Here is a 25,595-nt window from a genome sequence, read left to right as displayed (position 1 = left end):
AACAGCAGAAATATTGCAGGAAATAATTTGTTAACCAGATCAAAATTAACTGTAACTGTAAAACAATGAGATACCCGCATATGTGCTTATTACCGAAAAACCACAATTTTAAAGCTGCTCACTGTTTATTTTGTAACCAATCATACAGTTGTTTACGGTGCAACCGACCGCTACATAATACCGCATTATCACGCGTGATAAGCGCTCGTTGCGGCGGCGATATCTCACGCTTCTTCAACTACAAACGAATATTTAATCTGACGTAATATTCTTCCCTAAACAACATAATAAAATTAAATGGCGCTCGCACTAGTCGATATATAGCATCATACGACAAACGTTAAGGAAAATATACATTTTCTAAGGATACTTAAATATTAATTGACGCGTTTACCTATGCAACGATGACGCACGTACTTCGTTTATGACCTCAGACTGAGAAATGGCAGAATAATCTTCTAGAAATTCATCTATTTTATATAGGTCTAGTGGAAAATCATATTCTAAGAAAACACAATCACGATTCGTACGTATTATTCCTTTAAACTGCACATTACACTGTCTTTATCCTTATGGAAATTTTGGTGTTCAGCAGTCACAGCTGTCGATTTGTTTACATCGCTCAAGGCCACGCATAAAAGCATCTAGTTTTACGAGTAGCAGATTGATTGCCAGCACCGTTATGACCTAATTCCCCCTGCTAATCCACACTTGGGCTCAGATAAACAGGTGATGACGTTCTAATGAGGATGACATGAATATTTCTGTTTCAAATGTACTGCAAACTTTGATAACAAAACCTTATCAGCTAGTATTACATAGAAGAGTATTTCATTACTGTATAAAATGACGAGCGGATTCTATTCGAGGTCGGTCCTTGAAGGCTGGGATTCGTCCTTCGACAGACTTCATTGTCCTTAATACGCAGTTCCACCAACAGCTTTTATTTGACCCACATTAAAGAGAAAGGTTCGTATCAGTATCTCCGCAAGTAAAACTATTTTCAAGTTAACGTATAACTTTACAAATTATTTACTCGATGGCCTTGCCAAATTGTGGCCGCTTAAAATATACATTTCAATATACCTATGAAAATATTTCAATATAAACGAATAACACATGCACGAATGTTTTAATTGTATCAATAACCTTTTATTTAGGTTACTTGGAACTTTGATATAAGAAAGTTTTTTGCGAGTTGAATGGTTAATTGTGATTCTTCGTGGTGTAACACTTTCATATTTAGTATCAGGTTAATAAAACCCGTGTAAAGGTTCACACGGACGTCAAATTCTTTAAATACAACTAAATTGTGTAACGTCATCTGTTTGAAGAAACCAGTCTTTAACGAGATGACATGACATCATTGGATGGGGTCCTGACAGCATCACAAGACGTCCTTTTCCTCTTGTTGTTACGTGCACATTCTGGGTCAAGGTTCTGTTTTGATGACACTGTGACGAGGAAAACTGTTAGCGCTTTCTTATTTGGATTGTGATTTGAAACATCAAAAAGATGATATTGGAGCGTTTTATTCCGCACCGTTTTCGTTTCGCTTCCTATTTTATAAGGTACCGGAATATTCTAGTGGTTACGTAACGTATTTGCATCTCGGTTTTTGACCTCATTTTTCGCTCGGCGATACAGCCGCGATTTTTACTGTTTTCATTTCCATTTTTACAAATCTTTTTCTTTTTTTACTACATAAGTAGTATTGTGTTTTGAAAAATCTTCTATTTCTGTATTGTTTGAAGTTTGAGGACGTTTTCCATCAGAAGGCAATTAAGGTCTTCCGCTATAATAGTGACAGCGGTCCGGCCGCGACCGCGGTCACGATATGTGGGTCAAGATAACAGAAGTGCTCTGTGCCCGTCCCACATTCGATGCTCGGCCACTCGACACCGACTATCCTGGACATATTCAACAGATGGACTTTCTTGTTTTGTTTGAAAATAATTGGCATTGAGATGAAAAATAAATCCTTTTCCTATTATATTAGGTATGATTGTGATTCATAAAATACAGTTGCTTTTGGGCAAAGGTTATTTCAATCTGCCTTATGATTTTCCTCGAAGGGTCACTATCAGATATGTGTCATTCTATAAGAAATATTGTTTCTTATTAATTTCGGGTTTTTGCTACCTATCAACTGATAGGCTTTATGAATTCACCGTTATTGTAGTCTGCATATCAAAAGAGCATAAATATCATTTAATATGATTGAAAACCCGACTCGTTCAGGTTCTGCGTTACGGCGATCGATAAAAACAAGTCTTCACTAGCCTTGTGCTCCACTTTCGCTTTTATTGGCCAAAGGTTATTTCTACACAAGTAATTTTACCCCGTAAACCCCGTCGTGAGTGTCTGAAAGCGCGAAAGTACCGAGTGACCTATATTTTTTATTGTGTAAACAAGACGTACATGTGTTGACAGCACTTGGCACAAACACTCACCGTGAACAACTTTCTTTCTTGCGGTGTAGACTTTGTTCAGCCACTCTAGAAGCTACGCGGCCGCTGTATAACTAAGACTAGGTAATCCTTCATAAACAGACCATGAACTCAACCTAGCGACAGATCAGAAACAATCAGTAGGTCTACCAACTTGGGCTTCATAAAGTTTCTCAAACCACTTTGATGTAGAATATTTCCAAGATTAGTTCGTGTAATACGGATAGGGCGTAGCCGAAAGCGCTCGTCGGCCCTTCGCATGCATGTTTTGGCCCTCGTCTCACGGAAAACAAGTTTCACTACGTTACTGCGTCGTTTTGTTGTACACGCGTAACACATAACTTCATGTATAACGTTTTTGTTAACTAGTTATTGTATGTGGGCTTTTGTAACAAATCTTCTAGAAAAAGTAAAAGGCGAGGCGCTATATTGTGCGCATTATTATATACATTTATTTCGTAGTGTTTTGGGATAAGATAAAACGCATGAAATCTTTAAAGGGCCCCTTATTTTAATCAGAAATTATTAAAACTATGTTACAGAGCCGGAAATTAATTTGAATAATGTTACTTGATTATTACTAAGCAAGCGTATAAATAATAATTATATTTACCTATTCCACTTTAGTTAACAATTAACAAAAATAAGTAAGACCTGCCTCAAAATAACATAGATACGGGCTTTTATTTTATAATTTGAAACGCATAATTAAGTATTACATAACATCGATTTATCGACTTGAGTCTGACCTCATTTGCAAATGACTAACAAAATTAACTGTCAAGACACAATGCAGCCGAGACTATTGCACATGCAGCGACAATATTATTTAGTTTAATTGACAAAATGGAATGTCCACGTACAATAACTATTCATTGCATAATGTAATCGAGAGTCGGAGAAGTGTTTTATGTATTGGGCACTTACATACGCTATTACTCGCTAGTTTTACTGCAAAACGAGTTGAAAATAATACTTATTTTGTACTATTCGTTTCTCGAACTTACATATAATAATGAATTTCGACAACGTCTAGATTTGGTGTCAAAATCACCGTAAAACGGTGTGTAGTACGTAGCATAAGTCTTGTTATACTAATCGATTGTCAGTTTTCACTGCACTTATGAACACCAATCGATCGGGTGACGCCCCTAATATTGCATGGTATAAACATAAGTAAGGGTGAACTTTTATACACTTTCGCGACTTTATCAAAACATCTAACTACCTCCTAAACTTTATACTGCTTTTTAAGTCTTCTAAAAGTAACTTATAATCTTGTAAAAATAAACATATAATTAATTGTAGTGTTGTCAGAATCGAGTGTGTATGTCTTCTCGTGAATTTTAAGTTCGTCATGACGCATAGCGTAACCTGCCTGATGGGTGTTGCTTTATTATTGTCCTTCATTTGAATTAAGTCATTGAGTACTTTAAATTCAATACGTTTGTTGAAAACACATCAGGAAATGAAGTTTATGGAGGAAGAATTTGTCATATGAAAATTGTCTTCTCCCTACGGAACAAATGGTATACGTTTTGAACGGCTAAGTTCGGTGTATATTGCTGTAAAGTCGCACGAAACTGCTCTTCATTCAGCTGCAAAGTTTTGAATTCTTCCGCATCTCATTATGTTCTCATTTTCTCAAGTAGCGTGACACGAATGCATCTTGATACTGTTTCCCAAATCAACATGAACGTGTCTTCATTAACATAATCTTTCAATTAAAACAGTGTTGCTAAACGTGCAACTGGCTTTCCAGTATTTGTCGTGTTCCACTTGTTAAATAGTGCACGTAGTTTTATTTACGTGTCACCATAGACGCTGAGGTTTCGACGCGTGAGAAGGTATGCTCAACGAGTGACAGAGACGGCACTATCCAGTCGACTGACACGATTGAGATCTCCGTCTGTTGTAACGATATTGCCGATACAGTTCGTACCAAGCCGGTTCCAATCAGAACTTCGGAACCCAAAAGCAGATGTTTTTCCGTTATTGCAGTCTTTGAAACCGCCTAACAATTCCTTTTGAATGTACATGCGTCTAAGTACCTGCGCTCAGTACAATATCCAAGCGATGTCCTTTGTATGCATAAAAGCTTTGCGGTCTCCGAGTCGGAATCTGCATTCTGTTCGCTCGTACGAGCTGTCGTCGTTCTCAATCTCGAGATTAAAATGTTTGTCTACGTCTTGACATCAATAATTTTGCTATTGAGTTATTACACTTACTTTACAGTTGGAGTGTTGACGTAGATTCTCGGATCTGATACTACTGAGCCGTCACAATTACAGTTGAAAGTATTTAGAAGTATAATTTGTTGCCGAAAAAACTAGGGCAAACCTTCAAATTTCTAGACTAGACGTAAGGTCGGCGGGTTCGATGACCGCGGGCGGCGCGCGCCTGTACCGTTAGCAGCGTAGCGCGTCGCACTACAGCCTACCTGCGTACCCTTTACCCTTCAGCACCGACGACCACCGACGGGCCCTCGATCCTGGATCTGACGTTTTAATTGCATATCTCTCATCTAGACCTCTCAACTTAATATTTTACATGAAATTAGGTAGTTTATATAGTGATTCTGTCTGTATTTGCTCTGCTATATTTTCTCTTCGTCTCAAGGTCTCTATGTATACCGTTGAAGATTCACGACTCAGATTAACTGGTCCGACAGGTTCCAGTTTAGTTTGTGATTCTTCCGTTGCCATTAAATCCAGATTCTGCGTTATATGCACGCATATCGGTCAATAAACATACACTTCCGTGACATTTTCGACAGTCGACGTTCTTGTAACCGTTTCGTGGGCCGACCTCCTTCCTGAGGTTGTCCACTGCGAATCGCTGGTCGACGGCCTCCACCTACCGGTATACCAAACAGTTTAACATCCTGACGTAACACACGATTCTCCAACTGTCGTAACCAAAAACAGTAATTAAGACAAAATACCGCAACTGAATAGATAATCGTCCGCTCTTGTGACGTCATCACCGTAAACATTAAAATGTAGAAAGTTTCGATTAAGTGTGCATATTTACGTAAACGGTTAATTTATTATCTAGCCTTCTAGATTTATCGCGTTGTATCTTTGACAATTGTAAAGTGCGGTTCGTTTTATAGTAGATGTACTGGATTTGCATAGACGTTTGGTGTGGTGCGAATGTAGGCATACATGCGCAAGCGCCGATGTGGCCTCTAATCGATCCATGGCGCGTGCCTGTGGACGCGTTTGCCGCATAACAATTCCATTTTAATACCGCTGCGCATGCAATATCGTACTCGTTGGCGAAATATGCGGATTCAGTCAAATGTTCTATTCTCTGTGTCTTAATAACGATAAATAAAATGTATGGTAACCTTGATGTGATTGCAGTTTAAGAAAATATTCTTGATACATTTACAATTTATTGCTTTTTGTAAGTGAGAGGTCTTTTGTGTGTCCTTAATTTTGAATAGGTCCAGATTTTATCAATCTATAATACTGAAGTCTGTGTTGTATTGTATCCATAACATAAAGTAGCCTTTTTCGAGTGTAGTCAACACGTCCAGTTGGCTCCGGTGGCTGGCTAATAAATGCGGGATCTATTATCCGTCGGTCACGTGGCATCCGTCCTTGCCCTTGGTGACAAACAACTACAGACTCGTACAACGAGAATGTAAATCTCCCTTTTTATAATAAAAACATAGTACGTTTTCCTTCTCATTACCTTCCATGCTTCGGAATTAATTTCCTCTGAGTACCTACTTATGATTTGCATCTTGTGGTTCACGAGAATTTGACGCCTTCTGCGCTAATTGCTGCAGTAAAGACTTGTTATTGGAGATTACTGATTCATGTCCTAACCTTTTGACCAATGCAGGAAAAAGATGTAGGTATGTTTTTCTGTTCTGGAATTAGTTTTTTTATTTTACTAGGCTTTTTTTATCACAAATTCTTCGGCACTATCAAGTTCAATTAACTGAAAATTTGTTGCTTGGACGTTACCAATCCCGAGGGTCAAAGGTAATCATTTTATCATGACAACATGGTAAAAACTGTGCTGCTAATTCTATCTCTCTCGCGCTACTTAAGCAAGATAGAGTAAGAAATAGTGGTTAATGTGAAGTCGTTTGCCGACGCCTACTCGTCCCAAGTAATGTGCTTTGGTACATTGTTGGTTTATAGTGCGTATACATACGTGTGTCTGTGTGCGTCAACTACGCGAGCAGGTAACTGTAGTTCCCAGTAAATATTGTCTCTATAATAATAGTTTTATTGCGCTAATGTTTATGTAACTTAACCTCTCAGCGTTTACGACTCTTGTATAATTGTTTCTAGTAATATCACTCATTGATTCAATCTTACGGATTCTCGTTCTGTTTTGCACGATTTTCTATCAATGGTCATATTTGAACCAGAATCTCGAAGGCCTTTCTTTTATTTACATTATTTTTAAAGCCTAGCCCTTGTCTTGTCTCGTCGGCTTTCTTCTATACAAATTCCAGGCGCAGGTAGTTTCGCCTAACATTACTTTTTTATGGCTCGCCGTAATATCTTCCGCCCTTGACATTGCCGCCGGTGCTTGCTAGTAATATCGTCGTAGGCTTACTACGAGTAGTTCACAAAGAAAATACAAGTCTCCTAGCAACAGCGATGTGACATAAGTTGTACACGCGCAATCCATAATAATGATGACGCTCACGGAAGTGGTCGAGTGGCCGGCACACGCACCGCTGCCACCGCGGTGTCCGTCGTCCGCGGTAACTGTGTCATTTATATGCGAAAATATTGATACCCCGCCACACACTCGTAACATTCTGCACGTATGAAATTTCGCAGACTGTTTACAAACACATTTATTTATAGGAAACTATTTCTATTACTAAATATGCAACGGAGACTAGGGTGTGCGAGAACGATCCAGGTTTGCAGGTAAACTGAACACTCGCTCCCCCTCCCCACCCCTGGAGTCAAAACGCATCTAGTGACGTCACACGTCAAAAATGCAGTAGCGAAGTGCACGGCCGGGGGCGGTCGCACGCGCAGCGCGCACCGTCACATCATCCTCGATTGTTTACCCCGCTAGTAACGTAACTGTGCGACGTTGCCGCTCCGCCGCTCGCCTCCTCTCACTTTCGCGATTGCCCCCGTCTCGCTTCTGTCTGATATGACTGTCTCACTCGCTCGACTAGCGGTGCTCGACTTTTTTGGACATGCAGTTTTTTTCCGTTCTAGGTTATGATCGCTTTACGGGATCATTGTTTACAGGAAACTGATTATAAAATCATTTTAATGGTTTATTGGATTGAAGAGTTATTTATAAACATACGAGGATATTGAATAGAGTAAAACGGTTATTGAATGTTGTCCCCGCCTCATTTCGATCATCTACGTGGGTAATACTTTTATGCGTAAATTAGTCATTGAGTGCGTGTCCAAATATAGCGATGCAAAAGACATGAACGTAGGGACTCGCCAGCGCATCGATTGAACGAGTGGGCGATCACGATAAAGGAACGAAATGGGAACAATACACTGGTGTCGCTGGTATTCATTTAAAACTGGTAATTAAACGACAACGTAACTTACAGCCGCAAAAAGAATATTTTATTTTCGCATGCAGAAGAGCTCTGCGAACTATTTAAGCCGTGGTCTCATTTGACTTCAAACTTTTCAAAGGCTTGTGCCGAGTGACGTAACGCCGCTTTAGAACCGGTTACAGACGGAATTTTCCGGAAAAGGCACGGCTTTCGACCGGCTTCATCCGGGTGTTATCGTCGGGCTACGTCCATCCGCCGCTCGTTTTGCATTTTAAATTCAAATAACCGCGGATTTTTCCCGACAAACTTGCCCTGTGCCGTCCTCTTTGTCGACGAATATTTTTGCGTAATATGTACCGAGCGGTTTTGTCACAGCACCGTAAGATACTGCAGCTTTTGAATTTTCATTATGATCCATTGACCTTAACGTGGGTGTATTGGAAATACATTAGCGAGCCGCTTATACGATGTTTTATTGATGAGCTCCTTTGCTCAGTTCTTACTTGCGCATACATTACGTGTGTACTTGTAAGAATTGATAACGTTTGCTTTTCTCTTCTGTCGTGTACGTGTAACAAAATAGTGATTTTACACACGGCCTCAATTCTTAAGATATCAAACGTGTACGAGCTTTACGGTCAATTAAATAAAATTGTATTAAATTAAGGCAAGTCGTCACGTCGTACAATAGAAAGTGAAGCGGGCCTGCGCGGGCGCATCGGGCGCGTTAGAAAGCGGCCGGCCCCGGCGCCGCCCGAACGAACATTCACGACACCGAGCTTGACGCATTCTTTCATATGTACTCAGAAGAATGTTATCCAACAACTTATTGCATACGACCTATCAGTGTCCAATAGCACTCTAGTCCTGAGCTAATCCGATCAATATGCCGCTCACTGAGGCCGCATCGTGCTACTCATAATAAAGCGATTTAATCTCCACTGTCAACATTTATACGAGTAGTATTATATTTCAATAAAATCCTAATTACTATAGCCTATAAAATAGTAATAAAACTTCCGTAGCAAAACGTACCATAAACGGGCGACTTGTATAATTTTATATCTAAACATCGTTTATAAGCGTCGAGCAATAACCCCTCATTTAGAAGTTAACACTAAACTCGTTTGGTGTGGGCTATTCGTCCCCTTATCGCGTTAGGTCGGTGCGACCCCACGCGTGATCGGGACGTCTGCCAGGTGCGTTAAGCCCCTTCCGTTGCAGATGCTTGCCTTATTCACTCACATACACTGTATGAACTTTGAATACTGTCTGCTGCTGAATTGGTATACGATTATTATTTTCCTTAATCCGTCTAAATTATTGTTTCCTTAATTGTGTATTGTATTTAAATCATAACTCGGTATGGGTCACAGAACCGATGACGCTCATTTCAATTGCCAAAAAATTATCGCCGTCTCCAAAAATCGGTATTTAGCAACTGTAAGCTCAAAGTTCTGCTTTTTCAAAGTTGAAATTTATGTGATAAGAAAAGTAGAAAGAAGGTTAACTAATCGATAAGATTTCTCATTCTGGGTTCATTAAAAAACACTAATAACCGATTTAAATTTAATGTAGAGTTCAGTGTGTAAAACCAAAACTTTTCACTTATTTACTATCAACAAACAATTTCATAATCCATTTAAACACAAAACAGAGTCCATTAAAATATGACCAACTTTACTATTAATTAATTGTTATTTATTTAAATGGCCCCTTGAAACGGGGTGAGTGCCGGTGACCGCGGCTGCGGTGAAGGGTTGGACATGGGAAAATGGGGATATTTCACCACCAACATACCTATATCAACATTTAAATTATCTCAATTGAGTATTTACATTTTTGTGTTGCAAAATATTTTTTGTAATGTGATGAGTGGAATTTACGCATTAAAATTTTTGGAAAATGAAAAGTACCCATACTTTGCATACTTTCGTGACAGTTCATATATATTATCATTAATTACATTAAAAGGTGCATTGTGCAGATCGACTGATATTCCCACGCAGTTAAAAAATTTGGACAGTTTTTCCCGCATTAAGATGTCTGCAAAACCCAATTTCTTCTGAGATGATTTTATGATCGTGGTGACCTTTCTGTCTTTTATTCTAATATAATATAATAAAGCTAAGTAAAGATTATTCATAAACGTGATATCACAGACGTCTTTCAGTCTACCTCCCCTAACACGCTGAGCGTGTTACAGACCCTATAACGACTCAGCCTTCTGCATGCGCAAACACGTCAAACTTGTTACTTGGCGAACCTTCTACGAAACACGCGACTACGTACTGCGCAGTGACATGTTAAACACTTCTTTTTTATAGGCGCTGCAGTTAAAATGCCTCTCCTTATTTATGTTTGGACTAACTACCAACTTGGTTTTCGCCAGGTTGAATATTATCCTGGAGGCATTCGATGATATTTTTCTTTGAGAGGAATAAGAGTATAGGAGTAGTAAAGCACTCGAAGGCAATGTTGACATACATATTCCTTTGAACTAGACCAGTCACGCATACACGCAACTGTAAACTACTATACAAATTCACAGTTCCCACACAAAAGCGATTCGTGAATAGCAAGAGCGAGAAAATGTAAATGAAACAAAATTATCAATCGAAAGTGTTTCAAGAAAAACCACGTTAGAACAGTCCTGGACAGGTTGTGGTGGCAACACTGGCAACATGACCGGACGCCGTGCGATGGGTGTTTGACCCGATAAAATATTTGCATAGCCAAGGTCGGCTCTCCACCTGCCGCTCGTACTCACACCATTGCCGTGCAATTGAGCCGCACTAATGGCCGTGTGAAAGGGAAGCTAATTCTTTGACTGGCAAACGCTTCCCTGATTGTATTATGAATGAAAGCTTTTTGAACGTTTGTGAGATCGTCATGCTCTTTCTTGAGAATCGTCCGATTGTTGTAGAACAGTTGGAAGCGAAACACCAAAACCATTTGACATAATTTGCAGAAGTTGTTTCTTAGCGATCGTAGTACCATTAAATTGGAGGTAAAGTAACAGTAGTGACAGCCAAATCGTACATAAGGGACATGTTATAGCTAAAAATACACCCTTCCGTAAGTTGCACGCAAAGGCAGCGGTCACGGGTCAATACAACTGATGTAACCCTTTGGGTTGTCGAGGTCAGATCGTAGTTGCTACACGGAATAACTGATATTTAGAGCTGTTTTGAACATAATAAGATAGTATTCGTCTCACGTATGCAGATTACTTTACTGTGCTCCATTAATTGTGTAATTTTATAGATTACCACCTGAACAAATAAGAGTTCAAATATTATGAATATTTCATCGACACAACCTTAACTTACCTTGATAATATTTAAATAACATTATCTGAATTACATTTTGGCAGCGGAATTTCCATCTAAAGTTGTGTTAACAACACCCTTTCTCGTCGTAATGCACGTAACAACGTTAGAAGCCCCGGAACATGTGTTAACACTACAAAAACACTGTCAGTTAATCCCGCAGCTTAGAGCATCGTGCTCGCTTATCGCCTTTTTACCACCCGTTAGCTTCCATAGCTCGCTCCAACTACCTCGTACAGAAACCAGATTTTATTGTACAAGTTTATAATTTCGCGCATTATATCTTCCGGGTGCGACCTCCTGTGCACTCCTACCCCTCTGGACGTGTGCCAGTGATAATTTTAGAACATTCGAGGTCTACTTTACATTTTGATCCTGATTATGAGGACGATTAATTCTGTTCATCGCTCGAGGGCTGTCGTTGTTTACCGTTGTCCAGAGGCGGTTCTGGGTTTGTTTACATTTTGTGGGTGCGAGGACATTAATGAACACGTTGTATAATTTGTAAATGCTCTTGTACATACGGATGTTTTGTTTTTTAAGGTTATGGAACAAACTCTTATGATGTCTGCTTTGTTTTAAATTACTTTACTTCTACCAAAGTTTCAGCAGCCATGATGTTGAGCCAGTTGCTAATCTCCTGTTTGTTATTCCAGACGGAGCTGTACGGCATAAAATGGCGTAAGCTCGTATGGGGGGAGACGTCGGGCGGTGGCGAGGGGGAGGAGGGCAGCGCGCCGCTGGCGGACCCGGTGATCAGCAGCTACGCGCGCTGCCTGGCCGGCGACATCCTATGCGTGTGGCGGCGCGTGCCGGCCCCGCAGCCGGCAGACATCTACGAGATGAGCACCCCCGCGCCGCCGCCCCTCTCCCTCCGAGCCGCCAAGGAACTCTGGATATTCTGGTACGGAGAGGAACCGGACCTCAACGGTCTCGTTGCACCAGAATTGATCGCAAGCCGTAAGTACTTTCACTATAAACTTAACTCCACTATGAACAAACATTTCATTTTTTTTATTACGAAACGTGTAAATCAAAGCACATATTCAATGCGTCAAGAATACACTGACTCTGAATTCGTAAGTCAATAAAAATAATTGGAGCATTAGATAATTACAGTTTAATATGTAGGTGATCAACTTTTATCGCGTAACGTCAATACTTGACTGATTAAAATTACTACTTCTAAACATAAAAATGTCGTTCAGATTCCGCTGTTAACTATTTATCGTTGGAATTAGAGGCGGCCTTGTAAATAGATAACAACGTTCTACTATACAAATAACATTAAACCACCGGCCTATGATCACACGAAACACGCGTACCTCAATAACCGGAATGTATGAAAATATAAATTACATCAAACATAACGCGATTAGAGTAGATTATCTAACGGAGGCAGACGACACAATGGCAGAAGTTAACAGCTCGTTAACCAAACCGAGCGACTTTGTATCGCGACAATTAACAGAAAGATTAAGATCTCGCGAGTCGGCGTCACGGCGGCGACAATAGCGCGGAATGAACGGGACCCGGGTACGACCGGCCCGAGAGAAGCGACCGAGTAATCAACGTAATGAATGAGCAAGTACAACCCCCCTGTTTTATACCTCGGTCGGCACTACATTTGAATTGGAAAGCACTTTTCTCTTCTCTATCTCGAAATGTTCCCTCGTGAAAAGGAAATTCAGACAGTCGCATTTTGTAAGACGCTCTGCTTAACGTTATTTTAGCATTTTATCATACTTTAGTAAAGTTCTACTGTTTGTTATTGAATTTCGATAAACAGTTCGGTGTTGTGCCATTTTCCTTCGTGTGAACAGCCGAGAAAGTTGAGATAGTAATCTTATTTTGGTTCCTTCGCACTTCCTTTCTGGGAAAGGTCACATTATTGAGATAATTTTGTTTCAAAATCGGTAATGGATCATTTGTGTTCTTCCTTAATAACCAAATAGGTTTAAGGTAGAAGCTGAAAAAATGTGTACTTCTTTATCATATTATCAACCTATTATTAACTCTGGCTGCACATATTCTATTTCACAACTATTGCAAATTCTAGTTAGCAGCTGCAGAGCTTCATGGGGTTTTATTTAAACCTTCCATTTAAACTAATTTTTTAAACCTTGTCGGAGATAATTTCTCGCTAGCAGCTCAAGAATATTTAAAAATATTTTTATACAAATCGAGTTTACCAACATTTAAAGTGGATTAAGGCTGTAAAATTTTCCTGATTATCTCTTAAGGCGATATATCCTCGAAATTGCTGAGGCCGAAAATCTGCTGTCTCGCCCATTCCGGGTGAGGGGTGACATAAAATTTCATTACGTCGGCAGTGGTAATCCTGGGAGAATGTTCATTTATATTTAGCGGTGGATCTCGTCCATAACCGGGACAGGCTTGTGGCCCGCCCGCCCAATTTGTGACGCGACATGACCTCGATTACAACAGCCTTTTTAGTTGGAAGCTTGGACCACTTGCCCCTTTCATCTTGAGTCAATTTCGTGACTTAGTTATCCGTATTCGTTAGACAAAGCTTTTTTGGTTTAAATTCCATTGTTTCATGTTTGCCAATTCCTTTCTGCTATACTTGTTTACTAGTCGGCAACAATGCCTTTTTATTGCAGACGTTTGTTTCGTAGTAATTCTAATAATAAATTGTTTTGTTATAATTGTAATGTGTGATACCATTAGTCATTTAGACCCAGCAATTATTGTAGCTGAGTCAGAAGCCACTTATGATTAATTTAGTGATATGTCTAATCTATATCGCATGTGAATTTATAATCACGTTGATATCCAAACAATTATGGCCGGTACAAAAATAGTATTTTACTCATTCACAATTGTTTTTAGTGTGTTGAACTGTACCCAGTAGTAGGACAGTAATGGATTAACCATCGTGAATTCGTAAAATATTACCCAATCATCATAATGACGTCCCTTTTCCAAGGGTCGTTCAATGTCGTTATGTATTCTTCTTTCATTTATCTCTATTATTTTAATATACGAGTAATTATGTTAATAGAAGTAATCACTATCTTCCTGCCCCTTATATTTGGGGGTTTGCCAGAGCTTTTATATATTTCTTTTATTTGCACTCCCTTTCTCGTCGTATTGTCATTACTGGCCATTCATCTTGTATGTCATTGATGTCTATGTTAATTGTAGGCATCCTTCTGTCCTTATCGAATACAACGCTTTCGTATTTTTATTACGATTTCTTCAACAAATACTATAATTGTTGTCATGTCATCATTAGCTCAAAAGTATTTAATCGGTTCGATAACATTACCGATCACAATGTAAATCTCCAAAGACTATTTTACTTAATGAAAACACTCAACAATATTAATATTTGAGCTCATAGATGAACGATCCTATCTATTATCCATTGGAGAGCTACCCTTTATTCAACAGGTGGTGTTTCTTAACCGCATCGAGTTCGGGAGCGGGTTGCGAATGATTTACTCTTTCGGTAAATTGAGTCGTCACTTTTATGCCTTCGGACCTTAGTGATGATGGATTTTCCGACTAAATTTGATCTTTGTAGATAAATTTCTGTAGTATTATGTATATGAGATTTTGTATACTTTGATTTTTGTCTAGATTTTTACGCTTTTGCGTTTTAGATACAGTAGCGTAATTGGCGTATTATATCTTCTTCTCGCTATGATAGGGGTTAGAGTATAATCCCTCAATACCTTGCTATCTTATCTGCCAATATTCATAGTTTGGTTTGAACTTCTGCCGGCTTTAGCTGCCATATACCTTAATGTCGTAAATCATGCAATCATCAAAGGAATCCCGTAGTATGTAGGTCGATGTGTATTACTATACTCCCACGTCGAGGAAATACGGAACGATTCTATGTGAAATACAAAGGTTGCAAGGGACGGAATGCTCCCTATTTTCTTAATAGATCAGAACCCCAATACATTAACGAGCTTATCGTTTAAAGCAATTTTGTTGGTCCACCCGAAGTGTTTTAGAACAAGGTAAATTATATTTAAATCGGCATTCATCCAATGACGATGCTCTAATTAAATACCATGAAATCCCATGCCAGTGGTCATCCTGTACAAAATAATGTCTATTACGTGTACAATGACTAACACTATCGCCAACGTTGTGAAGTTTTCCTGATGTACTCTGTGTTTGAGGCGAGGTGCGCGCGCGCAGCTCTTTGCCGCGCCCTCTAGCGGGCAAGTTCACGCGCGACCGGTCGAATACTAAAATAGATCGTGACATAAATCTACATAAACGGTCTTTATTTCGGTCCACCACCATTGTTTTGGTCTGCGATGTCAACCATAACAATACATTTTGTTCAAGCCTCTGTTACTTCTTTCATTCTATGTTTACAATGTAATATGAGATATAAGTGGTACTTCAGCTCTTTGTGTGCACTGCCAATGAGGTCTCCAAGTTCTTTTTCGGAGAAACAATGAGACTGAATCTTTATTTTAGTAACGTGTAACTTTTTACAACGCACAAAATAATTGTTTATTTAATAAATAATACTAATGAATACATTGAACTAAATCGCTCTTGAGAATGAAATCTAAAGGTCATTTAATATTGTATAATAAGGCATTGACATTGCGCCCATTATATTATAATTTTCAAATAGTTTAAGTTTTGTCCTTGTGTCCTATATTTTATACAGATTCTCGCCCACATCCGCGGGAATAGACGCGTGGGTTTATTATGAAGAATATCATAATTTTATCAACTTTAGTATCATATTATTTTACGTAAATTACTTAATTTCTCATTAACTATAAAGTGGTCTTTTTAAGATTCTTTTAGATCTAACTTAGTGACTCCCTTGTTCACTTATCGGTTAAAATCTACAATAAGAGCTTCCTAATGGGAATGTTTTATTTCTTGCAAAAGTACGGTTATTTCAGCCCTTTGGTCTGCCGTCCTATTACACGGACGCTTACCTATGCCCGCGGCTCACTACTCAATTGTTCTAGCCTTGCGTTTCTATTAACCGAACATACCTCTCGATAGGTTGATAGCCGACCCGATAAACACCCGATTAATGAACCGAATATCAATGCGAAAATGTTAAACGCTTTGCGCTAAACGATCACGACTTCGGAAAATACGAAGAGGCTCTATGAAATTAACGAACAAAGAAAGTATTTTCTCTGCGCAAAAGTTCAATGATTTTCAAGGATCTCGATTAGGCGACCAGATGTTAATAATCTCAGGACAGAGAGGTTATCTCGGGTGACTCGGCTCGTAATGTCGCAATCAACGTAATACTTATTGTAAAGCTTCCATTCACAGTACTTTAACTATAGTAAGTGAAATCAACAACAGGGTCGAAGCCGTCAAGAGCCTTGAAACACACTATAAAACTGCAATAAAAATAACACAATACGCTAGTTTTATCGAATGTACTGACGCATTAGTCGACAGGAAAAGTTGTGTAATATCACACCTATGCGCTAAGTAGCGGTAAACGTGTTACACGCCTCTTACGACCCAATACAGATGTTAAAAGCTGAATGGGCGATCGTGCCTCGACTTGCGGAAGCCGCGTTACAACTTACCCCCTCGAATCGATACCCAATTAAGTTTTCGGAAGGCGTGGAAAAATTCTCCTACAATCTTACTGTTTCCTTGTTTACTCTCACATCTTACCGGATCATAAATCAGTATACGTTAAGAAAAACGACGTTTTCTTCAGAGGGTTAACACCCTGATCGAGGCCAAAAAAGGTTTGTAGCACTCACAAAAGGTTACAGTACAAATTCCATTTTTTGTGTGTTACGAATAAAATTGTATCGTGGCGGCGTTTTTGTTCGGTCACAATGTAAGCAATAAGAATCCGTCGTAATATCAACGCGCTCCGTGTCTCACAATTGAGCCGGCAAGCGTGGGAAGCCCATATTATCTGCTACCATTTCTATAGGGTTTAACAACATGTTACATGCTAATACACAGAGGTAAATGTTGCCCTATCGACGGTCAAAGTCCTCTCGTTGATGTCCTTGACGTGTAAAAGGAAGTGCTTTCATATCGGACACACTGTCATGGCTGCTAACTAGTATCGAGCAAGGCATGTGGATGTCGCATCTTGAAACGCTGCCAACTTTGCCGAAGGGCTGATTACGCGTCTCCAATGTACAATGTTTATCGATAAATTACTATCATTATACATACAAATTGCTTGCTAATTCTGCGGAAAACTTCAGATAAGCATTTGGCATGTGAAATATAATAATATGCTGAACCCGCTCTGCAGTTTGTACTACACCTTGACTTACTTTGTATGTAATTAAATAAAACAGTTTATCTCCCGTTTTATGAACACATTTAGTACTTTTGAAGCTTTCATCAATAAAACGTGCATAAAAAAATAGCACAGGCTGAATTAATTTCGTACAACGATCCATAATGCTCTACATTTTCATCCACAATTTTCCCAAACCATTATGAAGGTACTCCACGTCTGTCGCATTCGCAAATATTTGGTTTTCCAACGTATTCGCACATTTATGTCGAGTTATTTTGGAGTGAAACCACTCGAGGATGGTTCTAAAAATAAATCCTTTATTGCTTCGATAAATCTCTCCCGGTCACCCAGTTTCCGCTTATATGGAAACGTGTACCGCAAGGACGTCCTGTGTCGTCTTATAACTCCATATTACACATCGTTTTATATCCATTATAATTGTAATAACGCTCATAACACATGTAACACAACCGGATTTTTGAATAAATTAGTGTCGTTTGAATGTCTAACGTTTAATCCTTTATTGTGATATTCAAATCAGATTGTCGTAATCTGCGTTTCAACGTTCATTAACAAATCAGCTTTCCGAAACAGCAACAGTATTAGAGCGGATTTATTTCTGACGTACTCACGCTAAATGGTTCGTGTGTGGATTTCAAAACAGAACCAGTTGCAAATTTGACAATGTAGAGTTCCTCTCGTTGGATTGATTCTCGAGTATTTTCGCACATATTCGTTGAATATGCAACCGGCGCTGCAACGAAGGTCGCTGTCGTACGCGCGACTGCGGACGGACGGAAATAGCCGGACGTATGGCAATTTCCCGTATGTACCGTCCGACGAAATACGTTGGACTTCACAATTGATTAAGCATATAATTGTGGTATTGAACTATTGATCCCTTACACTGACCAAAGCTTAATCCAGCTTGTTTTCCGCTGAAAATCAAATGAATATTCCAAAGCGGTCAGAATTTTTTCCTATCTATTCTTTATCATAAAAACAAACAACTTCCGATAATGAAGAATCTGATAAACTTAAATACAAATCGGCTTATTTTAGACGTAAATACTATCATTCATGTTATCTAATATGCGCCACTAGTTGCTTGCCTTCGTGCCTGCATAATTGAATTATATGGTGATCGTAAAATAAAGACATACATGATCCCGAATTAACAAGCAAAGCGTAACGCGTGGCGAAGTTAACATAAAAAGGGAGATTAACACGTCTCGGGTGCATATCGGTGGGAGCGATCTCCCTTTAATATTAAACCGTCCAGTGGCGGTTATAATTTTAGCGGGTCCGCAGTCGCGCGTCGTACGTGAGCCTATTTGCGCGGAGATTAACGGGCTGACCCGCCGGCGGCGGCGCGGGCGGACGCGACAGCGGATAATCTGTTTAGGCCAACCCCGCGCCGATTCCACGCCGGGGGATGCAAGGGGGCCGATTTGTGGACGCGGAACTGTGAGCGCGCCGCTTAAGCACACTTTTTTCGTCGATGTTCAATGCTTCTATTTTGTGGACGGGCGACAGGATAAGTCGTAAAAGCGAAAATGGCTGCAGAAAATACGTGAAGCATTTTAAAAATTCAATTTCACCGGGCTGGAGTTACGTAATATTGTTATGTTACGAAACAGGATAAAGGTGCCTGATGCAAAGTATTGATTGAATTTGAATTCTTTGAATGTTGAATAATGGAGACCAACAATATCTTATTCCTAGTGCTGATGCAAAAAGTACGCATTGTTTACTATGAATGTTATTAGGTCTCAAAGAGGCCCGAAGGCTACTTGGTACGTAGTTCGGGCGAGGCACGTGCGTCGTGGGGGGTGTTGCCGCGGCGTGCGGGCGGAAGGGGTGGAAATGTCACGTTACCCACCCCGTGTGGGCGTGCTCGCGACTCAGATGGAACAGCTTTATCGCTGCGCTAATGAAATTAATAAAGGTCACACAAGTCCTTGATTCGTTTCATTTAGAGAAATGTCCTTGAAAAATGTGTTTCTCCAAGACTCAGTTACTTGGCTCTGCATTTTTTACTATTTCTCCACCGCTGGTTTTATTTTGTTTTTAGTCGTAATCATTCTAGGAACACTGAGCTCTTACCGAGAACTCTGTTCCATTATAATTTTTAGCTCTGGTTCTGTACAGTCTGCCAGTGCAGAAAACCAATATGATGAAAATAGAACTCGTTTCCCACGTGATTTAACGCAGAGATTTCTATGAAATCAAATTGACCGTCCAATTACTGGTAAATCTCAACACCTGGCGAGCTGGCGCATGCAAATAGCGGCCGGGCGGTGGGCGAGGGTCGGGTTCAAGGGGTGTCAAGGTGCACCCCGTGTGGTCCGCCCTCGCCTTAATTATTAATACACCGACGATATACCAGCCACTTTATCGCCCGGCCTCATCATACCGACACGCTTCTGTATCTCGAACATTTGTTCGGACAATATCGCCGTTCCGACGGTAATGCCCCTCCAAACTGTCGGTTTTTCGCACCATTTCGCCGCCCAATAACAATGTTTTTCGTAAATAGCCATGTACTTTCCTTTATTTGTACCGAAAGCTTCGTCTTGAATCGAAACTATCCTTCGAGGGACAACCATTTAGGATAATGGGGTTGTTTAGTTACATCCCAGTAAATTGCTTTTATGGACGCATGAATTCCTTAGAGCTAATATTGATTAGGCCGAGTAATTCTTGCGTTAGTGCTGAATCTGAGAACTAGTCACTATAGGCTACCAAAACAACTTTGAGACGATGCACCCGGAAGTGACCAATCAAGTATGCTCGAAACCAGGATACAGAATTTTCTTATATCTGAGATTATATCTAAGAGAAACGGTTCCGGTATCAAAAACTTCCTTTGTATAAGTAGGCAGTGTAACGTGGTGACGTATCCTTCAACCTGAAGCACTTGAACAATAGGAGGGTCGGCGCGCGAGCTGACGGGCCGGTGACATGGTGCCGGCGGACGCTGTGACGGAGGCGGAGGCGGGCGCGGCCGGCGCTATCGATCGCGCCCGCTGTCCGCCTATTGGCCGCCGCAAACCCCCGCCTGCCACCCCACGCACCCGCTCTAATTTACGTGACGACCACGTGTTCGACGACCTTCACGCCACCCTAGCAACGCAAATAGTTGTAACACGCACTATCAAAATATCACTCGTGTATCATCACACAAACGTGCCGCTGAATATTTTAATATTTGCCCGATTGCGTTCCACGTTAATGTCTTAACTATCCAGTTGGTAGAGCAGTCCCACCCCCACCCGCTGCGCTATACGTGTGCACATAACACAGATGCCGATGGTGCCCCTACAATTCGTCATGCTGAAAGGAAAACCTTCTAAAAATATGCTACTGTCTGTATTTTCGGAATGTTACCTTGAAATATTTCAGTTCTAAATGTGGTAACTAGGCTATTCGTTCTATGGCACGATTTTGATATCTGAATGGTTTTTATTTGTTGGGAAGCAGCTCCTTAAAATTGGGACGTTGACAAAATTGGTATCAAAATTTTTAACAAGAATGTTCTTATCAGTATTACATAATTCGTGGGCAAAACTAAAACAAACAAAATATAAATCGGTGTTATAGAAATCAAAATGCGTTCGTAATTCACAGCCTTCATTTTGTTAGTGAACGATAATGATGCAAACATCAAATAAAAATGTCAACGAACTCGCGATAAAGGAACGCATTATAACCCATTTTCTTCCAGTAGCTACCATTCCCAATAACTAAACACATCTCGTGAACTGATATAATTTTATCGCATAATAAAAGTACATAAAAATATGTACATAAACGGGCGAGGGCGCATCATAGCAGTGTATACAAACATGGTCGTCGATTGCGACACGCGATAAATTAGGTGTGAAGACGGCGATAAGTGGCATCTACCGGCGCGCGCTTGCCGCCCGTGCCGCGCCGGCCGCCGCGCCGCACGCTGATCGATACGGCCCCCGCGCCACACAACCATCTGTGTACTACCCACTACCCCGCAACAGACACACGGTTATTGATATTCATCTTCAGATCGCTCCATCCACTTCAAGGAAATGCACATTACCTGCAGTCATCTCTTTTGCTATGTACCCTCGGAAATCTTTTGAAAGGCTTGAAAATGCTGAAACATACAAGCACCTCAACTAAACAAAATGTTCACTTGTCTGTTTCCAAATTAGTTTTTCCGAAATTGCGAAGTAAATCAAACAGCTGCTCCAATATTCATGACGCGAAATGTGTTAAGGCTGAAACGGCCTCGACCCTCGGTCATAGGAAAGCTTTTGAGTAAACACTGAACTAGCTACCGAATCTGCGACGCCGACTCAATCAACTCTCGTGACGGAGACAACCTTCTTAAAAACTGATATATCAACGATTATATCCTTTATGGCTTTAGCGTCGTCGCCAATGCACGATCATACGCGCCATCTGCCTTCTACCCCCCCGTAGCCATCATGTTTTTTGGACTGTTGCCAATCTCTAGTAAAATTTACCAAGTTCATTGAGTAAACTAATACGAAGTCTACTTAAATGTTATTTTTTTAAACTTTCTTCGGTGCCCTCCCGTAACAATGTTTTTCAGCCAAATACGACCTCAAATATCAAGTTGCATTCTAGATATTAAGATTTCGAAAGTGCATTGTCTCCGTCGTAGACATCCTGTACGTAGCAGCAATAATTGTAAAAGCTTCGTCAATCCGCTCCCCCGTAATCCCTCAAGTTGGCAACAAAGCCGGAATCCGTCTAGACGTTGTAACACCGGGAGTAACGAGAGCCGGCTAATTAGCCGATTAATGTACGCTAGCCTGCCTCGCGACTTGTAACTACCCGCGGGGGCACCTGCTTTGTGCTAATCCAACGCTTATGCACACGCTAACCGAAAACAGTACTTTGTTCCCAAAGCAAAGCTAATATGACTGCACAAGTACATTAAGATCATGATGGCGTTTCCAGAAATTGTAATTGAGCTAATAGTTACACAACGTCAGCATTAATACAAATCGATTCTAGTTGTCAGTATAAATCAGCACTTGTTTCTCTCATTTAAACGCTTCAGTAATGCGAACGCAACAGGTTGTTTTGTAGGCTAATTGTGGACGCAATTAAATCGTTTCTTTTCGCCTTCGCCTCGGAGGACGCCTCGTTATCCGTAACGAGCCTCACTCTAGATCTTTTTGTTCATGTAACATTGTTCACTTTAATTCTAATTGTCTCATCGCTACCGTCCTTCTCTTTTTCGTCGTTCACCGTCCGATGTCTCCGATCACGATCTTTAAATCCGTCGTAATTGGCGTATACTTTTTGCGTATATTATCGGTACCATTTGATGTATCGAAATATTTGAGTTTTTACTTTCTTGTGTCGGTGGCCGGCCGAGACGACCGGCTCGGCAACCCGTTCGGCCGGGTTTGCCCACGGTCAGTGCGACGCGACACCTGATCCTCGCTGCACATGTCCCTACTCGCTTGTACGTGTGTAACGCATTATGTGGACAGATGTTCAAGGACTACTCGGGGAGCTGGTTTCGTAGCCCCGCTTCACGTATTTCGTTGGCTTTAGTATTTCTGCACGAAACGTTTGAAATTGTATTCTTCGGTTACAACTATACCTGCTTTGCTTTGGAAGTATTTTCAAATGCGAGGTTCGGTATAATTGGCCAAAGATAAATGGTTATCGTGCGCGTGCGCCGGCTCGTCGCCCGAATTCCTGACAATGGGCTTGTTGATGGCCGTTTACGTGTTGCCGGCCTGTCACTGAACTCTACTGTTTTAAATTTCAACCGACGTGCTTAAACAGGTTTCAGTTACTTTTTATTATGCTTATTATTATCCTACATTTTATAACAGCATAATAAGCTTGTAGATGATATGCGTTCTGTCCTCGAAGTTACAAGATCTAAAGTTCTCGATTATCGCAATTGAATCACGATTCCAATATTGGTGCGGATACGGTCAATCATATTTGGCCTTTCCCGCAAAGCCATTAGCCGTCATAGATTTCTCATAGAATGCATGTAATGTCGTCAGCGTGTGACGGTGACCATATCAGGGCAGGTTCTGATGTTTCCTCGTGTCGGCGTATCGAATGGACTAGATGAATTATTTCACCTCGAGCGGCGGCGGCCGGGGCGCAGTCGTTGACCCGTTGTACGCCCGTTCGAAGCCCATGATACGCCCTCTACAAATAAGGGTTCTGATCGCTGTATCCCGCACGAAATAGACTACTTTATCTTTTACGTTTTTCATTTGTTTCTCTTTAGAGTAATATGCTTGTCTTGAGTGCACTCTCGTTCAATCTCCTTTGTTGACAATATTTTTAAGTGTGACATAATGTTCTAATACGGACGTTTGATATTTCTTCGAAATCTTTTTACACATCTTATATTTGCGATTAACTTTGTGCGTGTTCGAGTTTGTTATCTAATACAAATATTATCTCATCGCGGATGATCTGTTTGTGATGAGTCTCGATAAAGCCGGTTTCTTCCGTTCTCCCCGATACGTAATGCTCACATAAATTCACATACATAGTCATTTCATGTTTGTACGCAAAGGAAACAACAATCAAAGCTTTCGCCCTTAAATTACCATAACGTTCTGCTTGAGCAAATAAATCAAGAGAGTGTGGAAACGATCCGTTAGTTTTATTAATTAGTAGTTAAGGTCGCGTGGGTTGAATGCGCGCGCGCTGCCGCCGCGGTTATTGTGGGAATTGACTCGAGTGCTCTGCTAGTGAAACGCACGCACGCCGTTCACCGTCCGCTTTCTACCAACTGCACAACAATATTTTGATTGCTGCAATATTGCTCGTTACATTTTCATATGCAATGAGAGAGGGCAGTTTGCGCATTGTTAAACTTTTGATATCGGACTACCGTAAACCCTCAATTTTGAACAGGCGCACTTTAGTGTTATGCCACTCCAGGGCTTACCGTTATCATCATAACAACCACCGCTACCCATAACGTACCATATCGTAGTAGTATCATAGAGTTAACGTCGAATTAAATGTTGCCAGCTCATAGCGATGTACACAAGTTTTGCAATTTACGTGGGTAGGCTCCGAGGCCGTGGGAAACTCAGGTTCCTTGCCGTTCGAGAGACGCAACTTTGTCATAATTCATAACGGTTGTAGTGTCACCAGCAGACGCAGTGCTCCACATTCGTTTCAGGTGGTATCTGTGCACGCAGCAGCGCGTTTTAAATAACGTCGTATGTGTGGGGAATAGTGCGAGTCGAGTGCGCGGTGAACAATTGTGAATGTGGACCAGGTCAGATGGTAGTATATGATGTAACTATGTAAAGAGTGCGCGCGTAAGAAGCTCGGCGCGGGGTTGTTGAACGTTCGGTGCGACCGCGCGTTGTTCGGCGTTTTATTAATAAAATGTTGGTGACGTGTATCGATGGGCGCGCACCGGATCGGGCTATTTATTGATGCGCGTGCGCACCGCCCGCTAGCACCGTGTATCGATCGGTGGCTCTCTCTATCGGACGCATTATTATTTTCCAATTTCAAACACAAACACGGCCAATGTCTAAGTGTACCGCCTTCGGTTGGTCCGTACCGTTATTATCGATTCGTCTCAGTTAAGTCATGTCTGACACCATAACAGTATTGCGCGCTGTACATTATAGGTTGTGAGTTGCGACAAACGAAGCTCATGTATTTGTGATTCTACGCTATTGTGTTGTTAATACATACGTTTTTATGTTTTGACTGAGCCTCTTGGCAGACATAGTAAGAACGCAAAACTAATGTTGTTTACTATATTCATTCTAGCTAGTCTAGCATTAAAATCTAGTTCAGAACTTAAGGATTCTCTTAGTCATTAGTGTTAGGGCTGATGTCTTCCAAACTACAAAGGATTCCTTGATTGAGAATACATTAGAGACTGGTTTGTTTCTGTTTTAGTTGTAAACTGAAGAAGAATTAATAAATAATGACCTATTTTCTACGTTACATACAAGTAGGCGCGTACAAAATCCCCACCTCGAGCCGGCGCGTCGTTACGCCTCGCATCGTTACTCGTCTTG

At 40.7% G+C, this 25,595-nt stretch overlaps 1 protein-coding gene across 4 annotated transcripts in view; it reads left to right on the top strand.

The window, feature by feature from the left end:
• skd (mediator complex subunit skuld) overlaps positions 1–25,595 on the top strand; it is a 62,370-nt gene that overhangs the window by 4,022 nt on the left and 32,753 nt on the right. For all 4 annotated transcript variants that reach the window (XM_076113870.1, XM_076113869.1, XM_076113868.1 and 1 more), the window contains exon 2: positions 11,954–12,257. In XM_076113870.1, the coding sequence (XP_075969985.1) occupies positions 11,954–12,257 (304 nt within the window). The remainder of the gene's footprint in view (positions 1–11,953; positions 12,258–25,595) is intronic.

The sequence above is a fragment of the Anticarsia gemmatalis genome, chromosome 4 (assembly GCF_050436995.1).
Source record: "Anticarsia gemmatalis isolate Benzon Research Colony breed Stoneville strain chromosome 4, ilAntGemm2 primary, whole genome shotgun sequence".
NCBI lineage: Eukaryota > Metazoa > Arthropoda > Insecta > Lepidoptera > Erebidae > Anticarsia > Anticarsia gemmatalis.
Note: the sequence above shows the minus strand (reverse complement) of the source record. Positions and strands in the feature narration are given on the sequence as shown.